Source organism: Clinocottus analis, unplaced genomic scaffold (genome assembly GCF_023055335.1).
Source record: "Clinocottus analis isolate CAN_PGR_092001 unplaced genomic scaffold, fCliAna1.0.p SCAF_2, whole genome shotgun sequence".
Taxonomy (NCBI): Eukaryota; Metazoa; Chordata; class Actinopteri; order Perciformes; family Cottidae; genus Clinocottus; species Clinocottus analis.
Window position 1 is genome coordinate 8,929,123 of NW_027175931.1, and position 10,000 is coordinate 8,939,122.

At 39.1% G+C, this 10,000-nt stretch overlaps 1 protein-coding gene across 2 annotated transcripts in view; it reads left to right on the forward strand.

Moving 5' to 3' along the window:
* Positions 1–10,000, forward strand: part of dync2h1 (dynein cytoplasmic 2 heavy chain 1) — a 93,351-nt gene that overhangs the window by 48,762 nt on the left and 34,589 nt on the right. For both annotated transcript variants that reach the window (XM_068584228.1, XM_068584229.1), the window contains 7 exons: positions 760–894; positions 1,942–2,085; positions 3,795–3,884; positions 9,231–9,296; positions 9,435–9,485; positions 9,558–9,611; positions 9,821–9,952. In XM_068584228.1, the coding sequence (XP_068440329.1) occupies positions 760–894; positions 1,942–2,085; positions 3,795–3,884; positions 9,231–9,296; positions 9,435–9,485; positions 9,558–9,611; positions 9,821–9,952 (672 nt within the window). The remainder of the gene's footprint in view (positions 1–759; positions 895–1,941; positions 2,086–3,794; positions 3,885–9,230; positions 9,297–9,434; positions 9,486–9,557; positions 9,612–9,820; positions 9,953–10,000) is intronic.

Here is a 10,000-nt window from a genome sequence, read left to right on the forward strand (position 1 = left end):
ACACATTCAAACACTGTAGGCACAGCTATGGGAGCAATTTGGGGTTAAGTGTCTTGCCCAAGGACACATTGACATGGGCGAGGGGGAATCGAACCACCGATCCTCTCTAAATGAAGGGCGAGTTCCATAGGAATGTTGGTAGGGAGTAAAACCAAACCATTTCTTGTATTGTATTTTTTTTTACTTATTCATGCACTTCAAACCTGTACAGAGCAATGTGTCAGCAGGTGTTGGGTAATTTCACATCCACAGTAATGAGAAAACGGAGACAAAACATCAAACAGATTGTTACTGTCCAAATACTGAAGGGGGCTCCTTGCACTTTACTAGCAAACACATACACACACAGTCTATGGATATTTTTACACATAGACACTCAGCCTAATGATACAATTTCATGTACATAGACACAGATACTGACAAGAGTAGGATGTTAGTGCTTCAGTGATACTAGACATGCAATTATATTACAGAATTGTGGGAGGATATTCAACTTGACATTTCTATGCTCCACTGCTTTCTCATATATTTTATTTGAATTTATTTGAATAATTTCTACCAGTTTGTTGAGAGAATAGATTGCACAGGAGGAAGTGGTTGAGTCAAGCCTAAAAAGATGAACAAATGAAGAAAAAGGCTATTATGAAACAACAACTCTTTTTCCTCCTACTTTCAGATCAGACAGATTTTAGCCCTGTCTAATCCTTGCTTTGTCTTTTATTTGTACCTGCCTGTCCATTTGTCTTTTTCCTGTGTCAGACCCTGGCTACATCTCAGGGTAATATTCTTGAGAACAGGGAGCTGATAGACAGTCTGAATCAGACCAAGGCAAGCAGTGCCCTGATCCAGACGTCACTGTTGGAATCACACCAGCTGCAGGCGTCCTTGGACCAGGTATTGTACCTCAGGCACACATGCGCACACAATCTGAAAAAATGGCATGGGAAACTGGTCATGGCTTACCTTACTGCACCACTGTTTAATGAGATAGCTCAGATTATTTGAAGTGGAGTTGTATGAGGTACTTATTAATATTCAATGTATTACCTACAGTCGATGGCGGTTGGCAGGCCCCTAGTTTGGAGAAGCAGGCACAATTACTGACACGGGAGAAAAGCAGTGTACTGCTGTGTACGGAGGAAGCAGCTAAATATATTCTAGCCACCTAAAAGAAAAAAATGTATCTGTTTGAGTTTACGCTATACTTACTATACTTAATATTTTACCCACTTTATTTTGAATTTAGACAGAAATTTCCAACGTAGAACTGAACTAAACTGCTTTCTTCAAAGCCTCCAGATTTCATTGGCAAATTCAATATAGATAAGTTTCCCTTTCAGTTCAGTTCCTCAATATTAAATATAGGGTACACTTAAAAGGATAAAGATTATTTTAGATGCGTTTTGCAGCTGCCCCAGAGACAACATAACATTTAATTTATTTATTTGTCTGCAAACGTAAAATGACTCCACTTTTGTGTAAAACCTCAACAATCCTGAACATTAAATTGAACTCTTTTTGTCCATTACTTACACACATATGCTGTGTTATCAAGTATTGGGCAAAACGATTTTATCTCATTTGAGTGTAAAAACATCAGATCACATCGTTGCAACATCAAAGAGCGACTGTGGATTCATCACACAATCATCCTCTAGGGTGCAGTGTTATACCAGAACTGTTTTAGTCTTTTTCCCTCTAGTTGTTTCTAATTATTTGACAAATGGAAACTCTTTTTTTTCCCTCCTCCCTCCTGTCTCATCATACATTGTGTTGTCTTCTCTTTCACTCTCCTTCCATCTCAATATAAATCCCTTTTCCTGCAATCCTTCCATCTGTGGTACTATCTTTTGTAACTCTCTAAAACATCTGGTTATTTTTCTGTTGCTTCTCGGTGTCTTTCTCTCTGTTCCTTTTTTACACTTCTACCTTGTTTTGCAGGAGCGGGATGCCTACCTGCCTCTTGCTGAAAGTGCCAGCAAGATGTATTTTGTCATCACAGACCTGTCGAAGATCAACAACATGTACCGCTTCAGCCTTGCTTCTTTTCTGCGCCTCTTCCAACGGGCTCTTCAGGCCAAGAAGGTGATTGGTTGACACAACTCAAATTGTACTTCCACTTCCATCCAGCACAGCAGTGTATTCACATGTTTATTTTGCACAATCGTTCACCTAAAAAAAGTACCTCTGAACTGAAAGCCACATTAATGCAACACCTTCATGTACCTTGAGTAGACTAATGAATAAATAATTCAATTGATAATAAAAAAATACTTATATGCACATGCTTTTTACATAAACACATTACAGTTTAACAATCAGGACATAATGGGAACCACACCCACACAAAAAAAAAAAGCTTGTGTGGGACCCGGTTCCACAGTAGAAGAAGATGTTTATTGATTTTGAAAGTTAACTCTTCTCCATCACATTTTATGGCAAATTGTCTAAAATAACAAGGTTTCTACCTTCTTTATCGATTGCTAATTACGTACAAAAACAGAGTGTAAAAAAACTGTAATTTCACAAGTTTTTTCTTCGGCAGGAACAGTAATTTCCACAAAAATGTTGACATTAATGCATATATAGTATTATTAATCTACAATATTGTCTTATTTATAGAAGTAGTGCTTGTTGTACAACTGGTACAAATAAATGCAATGCAGGCATTTGCATGGGCATATTTAATTGAACTATATACATATGAGAACATTTCAGTTGCATTACATTTTTTATCAACTAAGCTTAACACTTATTTCGATAGATTTCAGTCCAGGTATGCTTGATTTATTTCATTATTTCTTTTCATTTTTTCCAGTGAGTTTATCTCAGTCTAACCTGTGCAGCTGGAGAGCATCATAGGCTATCTATCACACTGCTGTTCTCCATCTGAGCCCTCAACACTCAGATAACCAGAGTGTACACACACGTACACACATGGACACAGACACGCACACTCACACTCACACACACAGACAGTGTGGGTTGAGAGATTGAGCACTAATTCCTCAAATCCTGTGTGGGTTGTTAGAGCCAGTGCTGTCATCCAAGAATGTCACCAGGCAGCAGCTGGTCACCACTGTTATGTGCGTGTGTGTGTGTGTGTGTGTGTGTGTGTGTGCGTGCGCGTGTGGACATATTCAGTGAGTGTGGTTAGAATACTCTCTCCCTTAGTATCTTTTAGTTGTTTTGTTGTATTGAATGAGGAAGTTTTGTTTGCCATGAGCTGCAGATGGTTCCCAAGATCTAGAAGACATTTTTAACCTCTCATGTCTGACACACACAAACTATTTAGCAGACACACACACAACTTCTATGCTCAGGTACTGTAAACACAAAGTGCTAACTTGCACTCACTAAATAGGGTTTTACATGAAATACATGCTTGCAGAAAACATCAAACAGAGATCCAGGAAGAGGAACAGAGGAAAAGACATGTCGTACTGCGAAGAGAGGACAGAACGAGAGAAATCCATCTGGAAATTCTCTTTTTGTCAGCATATTCCTCCATTTCGTCTGTGACATTTTAACAATTCTGAGATCGTCGGGCTACCCTGATGTGACAAAAAGAGAGAACACCTCTGATTAACAATGTTACTGATAACTTTTAAACATCATTGCTGGTCTAAAGCTCTTTATGATATCAGATCAACATCATACCTCGTCTCAGCTATTTAACATCTCTTATTCTGTGTGTGTGTGTGTGTGTGTGTGTGTGTGTGTGTGTGTGTGTGTGTGTGTGTGTGTGTGTGTGTGTGTGTGTGTGTGTGTGTGTATGTGTGTGTGTATTTTAGGAAGTGGAGAATACTGAAGCCAGGATTGCTGCTTTGGAGGCCAGCTTGAAGAATATGGTGTATGAGTATGTCTGCCGGTCACTTTTCAAGGTAATACACACACTTCAAGGTAATACACACTTACATAAAAATATGGTTTTGAGTATCTCTAATTTCATATATTACTGTAAATGTAAATTGTCAGAGTATGTACTGCAAAACAGGATCAGTTTGTTTTGAAGTTTTATTTATTTATTTCTGCCTTGTTGTTCTTTATTAAAATGAAATTTAAATTAAATGTATTTTGTTTAGCCCCAAATCACACATTTGCCTTCGAGGGCTTTACAATACGCACGACAGCCTCTGTTCCGGGACCTCACATCGGTTTAGTAAAAAGTCTCTCAGAAAACCCCTTTAACAAGGAGGAAAAGGGTAAGAAATCTTCGGTAGAGCAAAGGAGGAGGATCGCTTTTCCCGGGTGGACAGAAAGGCAATAGATGTCATGTGGACAGAAAGAACCACGTAACACAGTTACAACACATTTAACAAATATGAGAGAAATTATTCACATGATGAGAGAAGTAGGCATGGTAAAGAAGTTACGGCTAGTAGTCGCAGCAGTGGATGTATGTATTTGAAAAATGATTCAAAATGAAATATGGACTGAATAATACAATAATAATACCTCCAACAAATATTAAGATTTATCCAAGAAAAACCGCAAGTATAATTATGGAATTTTGGTTTCTTTTCCTGCATTCTCCTGCTTTACCCCAAACCTTTCTCCCCCACTGTTATCACAATTATGTTCAGCCAATCAGAATGCATGCTTGTTTACTAGTAATCAGGTTGTTTGTTCCCTGCAGATGCACTGTTATCTTTGTGATTTTTCGTAATACAAAATAGTATCGTATTATTATTGATTCTCTAGACCTAAACACATTTACACACGTATACAATCAAACCTCTGCAACTAACACAGTAATGAAGTGTCAAATATTGACCGACAGAGCAGTCATTGCATCGATCAGGCAGTAAATGGTAAATGTAATTTCTCTGTCATTTGTGTGTGTGTGTGTGTGTGTGCGTGTGTGCGTGTGTGCGTGCGTGCGTGCGTGCGTGCGTGCGTGCGTGCGTGCGTGCGTGCGTGCGTGCGTGCGTGCGTGTTGTCTCACTGTTAATGGAAATTTTCAGGCAGGTGGCTGTTAACTGCTGATCACAACTAAAGACTATCAACCCAACACTTGAACACTAACACACACATGCATACACACAAAGATGTCGACAGCGGCAGTCCAGTCATTAGCAAAGGAAACATTGGACTACATTAACAGTGCTCCTGTCAACACCCCCTATCTGTGCTACAGAAGACAGGGGAGGAGGTGAAAAGATAAAGGTAGATAATGAGCGGGAGAGGACACAAAATAAGGGCAGCATATTGGGAGAATGGAGAGGACAAATTTATATTCGAAAACATCCTAATAAATGCTTCTTTGTAGAATGAACCATCCCATATTTTTGGAATATCTGTGTTTTTCTTTGCTGTGGTTTTTACTCAGACTTTTCCATGTCTGTTAAATTCCACCACAAACTGATTAAGCTTAATAATGAATTGAAAGTTCAAACTTTGATTAAGAATCAGGGTTACTCTACCAAATATAGAATAATGATCATGAACCGCAAAGATTGTTTCTAGATTTTTTATTCATGAATTTGTATTGTATTTAAAACAACTTTTTGTTTTCTCCAAATAAGTATGCTGAATCAACAATATTTTCAGTGTTTAACTACACTGCCGTGATATATTCCCATGTAATATTAATTGATTTAATAGCATTCTCTTTATTGATACGTTGAAATGAGATTATGTTATTGATTCATTAAGAAATTTAGGTTGAGTCTTTTCAATTTTTTTATTATTATTATAGCTCAAAATGATCAATTACAAATGTGCCTCAAGAGGATGTAGCAACTCACAAAGTAATAGCTCTGGATAATGTCACAATTAAGCTCATAATGTAAGAATCGGTGTATAATTTAAGAAAACCATGAGCACATAATGTAATAACATTTGTATGCATAATGTAAAACGTTATTACATTTGGACAAATGGGAACACTTTAAAGGGATGATGCTCAACTTAATATACGTGTATCTGAATTAATCAGTTAGTCAATTAGTAATCAATTATACTCACACTAGCCCACAGAGAAACTGAGACACATGCAGGGAGGATGGCGGAACCGTAGCTGCTGAATGAGAAGTCCTCGGTTCCCAAGCATCAGTCTTAAGCGCCATCAGTTGCCTCAAACTGTCTGCCACATAAGATGCGACAACTGATAAAATGACTGTCCGCCATCTTACCTGAGTATTGTTTACAATTGCCTCAAACAGGCTGTTCTGCACCTAATTACTTTTCCAAAAGGACCAAAGAGATCAGGGCGGCTAGTATCACTTTCCACAAGTCAGTATAGAGTAGATGAGAGTTTACATTTGTACATAAGGGTTCATAAAACTCCAGAAGGTTGCACAGTATATGACTTTAACATATTCATTCATAACAATAGCTTTCTCTCTTTTGTGTCTCATTGTAAATTGGCTGTATATGGGCCATGATTCTGTATTCATTTAGGATGTATAAATGAAATATATTGCTTGTACAGTACATTAACCATTCAGAAGACCAAAGACAGTTCTTGCATATTAAGTTCAGGCAAAATTGAAAAAATATAAATCATTCATCATCATCATCATCATTGTAACATTTTTTGTTAATTCTCTACAGACACAATTGTCTTACACTCATTACCATGAATAAAAAAACAGTATTCATGTTTTGGTTGAGATATACAAGGATTACAAAGACAGCACAAGCTTCTTTTACCAATTGTTCCAACAGCAAGTTTAAAACGGCATCCAGGTTACACGGCCGCCATTCGGTTCCATTTAAGAAGAAGTCATTTAAACATGTCACATCTACTGTTTCATAGCTATGGGTTCTTTGCCCTTAGCTCTTCCAGAAGCTTCCTCGCTCCTCAAGGGGCATTTGAGAGATTGGAAGATATTCCATGATGAGGGAGGGGGAACAATTTACAGAAGCACGAGTTAGAATAATGGAAAGCACGCTGAGTGAGCACAGGAGCCAGCACATAGCTCAAGGGTCCAGGTGAGCCTTCTCAGCTGATAAACCTTCCATGTCGACCAACTGCCTGCTTAAGAAGACTGTCACATACCGGTTTAGTTTAATTAACAGAAGAGGGTTTATTGAATTTAAAGACAAACTAGGTTAACAGTGGTGTGTGGAGTCAGTGCATGAGTGGAAGGTGTGTGTGTGTGTAATGTTGGATAGTGCAGAAAAAACTATCATCTTCAATACGAAAGCCACGTCGGTGTCTCAGCGCAGAGAGAGAGAGAAAGAGAGAGAGAGCGAGCACCTGCTCAGACTAGAGGGCCTCTGAAGAGAGTGACGCTTATTAGCACGTGTCCCCAGTCTCCTGACGACCCTCTGCCAAGCCCACCTGCACACCTGCAGGCACAACGGCCAGTGGCAGAGAGGGTTGTCACAAGACAGTTGGAGGGGTGTCACGCCTGTCAACTGTCTAGCCCGTCAGAGGGTCAGTATGACAGCAGACGACACTCACACATCTGTGTCGTCGTTGCTCTCAGTTTGCTTCATTTCTCTCCGACACGTGGCATGTGCACCCACAGATCCACACACACAAAACGGGACATGGTACCACTTTTTGGTTTGATCTGTCATATCGTATTGCTCGACTCCCTCGGTTCAACTGCACCCACAGTCACTTCAGTTGATGGAGCTGAAGTCGACCGCTTGGCGTAAATCATCCAGACATTGGAGCAAGAGACAAATCATGGTGAGGGTCGGAAAGAGGGCTCGTTAGTGAAGAGCTCTAGTCCAAAAGTAGCCTGAAGGTTATCTTTGCCACTACTCAAGCTGGCTCTTTAGCTGAAGTATGCAATGTAATATTAGGTGACACCCAAATATGTGCTAAGAAGTTTTTTTGGGGGATAAGGAATGCACGCCAATAATAATTGGAGTGGTTTTATTTTTCAACATTTCTCTCACACTTTCAGTTATAGTCTTAAACCGCTATCACTACTTTAAGGTCTAAGATGGAAACACATTGAGCTGATCCCTACAACAGGTGGGATAGAAAATAAAACAGGAAATATAATGTGAGACTGAAATCCATCACATTGCTTGAAAAAAAGAAACGATATTGTGTCAGCCGGTGGGTGTGAGTGTTGCACACTGCCTGACCCGTTTCCCATTCTCTCCCTTACTGCAAACATCTTGACACGGGTATATCGTGGTCATATGGTTTGGTGTACAAAAGTCCCACATGGCTCGGTCCTTTGTTTGGAAATGTAGGCAGTGGAACAGCTGAGGCACAAGATGGCATTATTCCTCAACTGTTACTTTAGTATTGTTGCTATTAGTACATCTTAAACTAACTAGTTTAAGATGCCCACATTGGACATTAAAGACCACTGGGAGTCCAACTCCTCTTCATATAATCACATCTGAATGATTAAGAACCACTGTTGTATAAGAAGTTTTCACACTTATACTACTGTCTCCCTAATGTACCTTATGCTCAGTAACAATGCCCACATTTGGTAGCAGTGATAGCAGTTATTGTAAATAGCCAAACTGATTAGATTAACACACTCATCTGAATTATTGCCACTTAACAAAACACAACTACATTACATGCTATTTCTAATTGAGTTAGTCCTTGGTATACAGTTGTGAAAGTACTTAAAATTAGATTTACATTCATAAGTACAGTGTGGAATTATAGCAGCTGCATTGTCTGTTTAGAGAATCTGTAATTATATGTCTGCAGGAAATCAAAGAACCAGATTAGCTGTGCTGCAATATCGTGTTTACTGTAAAAAAAAGTTTGTATTTGATTGTTTTAAAGTTGTACTTGTTAATGATTTTGTAAAGATTGGAAGAAAGATATGGCATTATAGCCTATAGGAGGGTTTAAACTTCTGCATTATTGCTGTTGGTTTCTTTCCCTCTGTATATCTTTTTCTTTCTCCTATATTTACTGTAACTATTGGAGACCTTTGGTCACTACATTTCTTTGGGTGGGACAAGTATCTTGTTTAGTTGATGGTGTATGGGTGACACAACAGCCAGTATAGTTTACTTGTCAATGTATAGCAACTCTTCACCAGCCCTGTAGCTGGGCAGATATAGCTTCACATCATACAATGGGAATATCAGTGTGTTTGCTTCTCGGTCAAGAGGAGATGCTCAGACTTTGTGCTCTACTATGACTTTCTTTTTTACCCGTTTGGGTTTTGAGCAGAGCAGAATTTCATGTGATTTCATATGTGACATATTACAGCTGTGTATAGATCTCTCTCTCTCTCTCTCTCTCTCTCTCTCTCTCTCTCTCTCTCCTTTTCTCTCTGTCTCAGGCTGACCAGTTGATGTTTACTATGCACTTTGTAAAAGGCATGTATCCTGACCTCTTCCAGGAGAATGTGAGTATCTTTCTAGTTTATAGTTTCTGCATATTTAGGAGTGCATACGTACTGGTTTCAGTAACAAATTAAATATAGCAAATTTCAGCTTTTTTTTTTTTTAGACCTGCCTAATGTTGATGTGACTCTTTCCTGTAGGAATGGGATGTATTTACTGGATCCATTGTAGGGGAAATGTTTAAGAAAGAGGTAAGAGAGCAGCTTTTTTTCTGAAAAAGCACAGCGCTATTTCTGTCTCTGACGCCTCTCCTCTCTCTGCAGGAGTTCCCTTCTTGGATTGATCAGGAGAGGCAAGGGGCAGTGGCCATTTTCAAAGTAACCACAATGATTTACACACTCACGTCAAAATGTGTACACATTACATCATCAGCTGCAGATGGAATTGTTTATTTATTACATCGTTTTTTAACAGCTTAATATGACTGAAATAAAATACCTGTGACGCAGTCCTTACTGAGCTTAAGATTGGATATGTATCTCACATTACTTCTTGACATGTCGCTCACCCTTTTGCCATCTCTCAGACTACATTCCCAGCCCTCTACCAGTCCCTGTGTTTGAGTGACTCAGACCTTTGGCTGTCCTTCTCGCGGAGCTCGCAGTGTGAACAGGAAATCCCATCCTCAATTGCCAAGAAGATTTCTCCCTTCCAGCAGGTCAGCTTTCAATCAAATAACACTCATTTCGTCAGCCAAATGGAACGA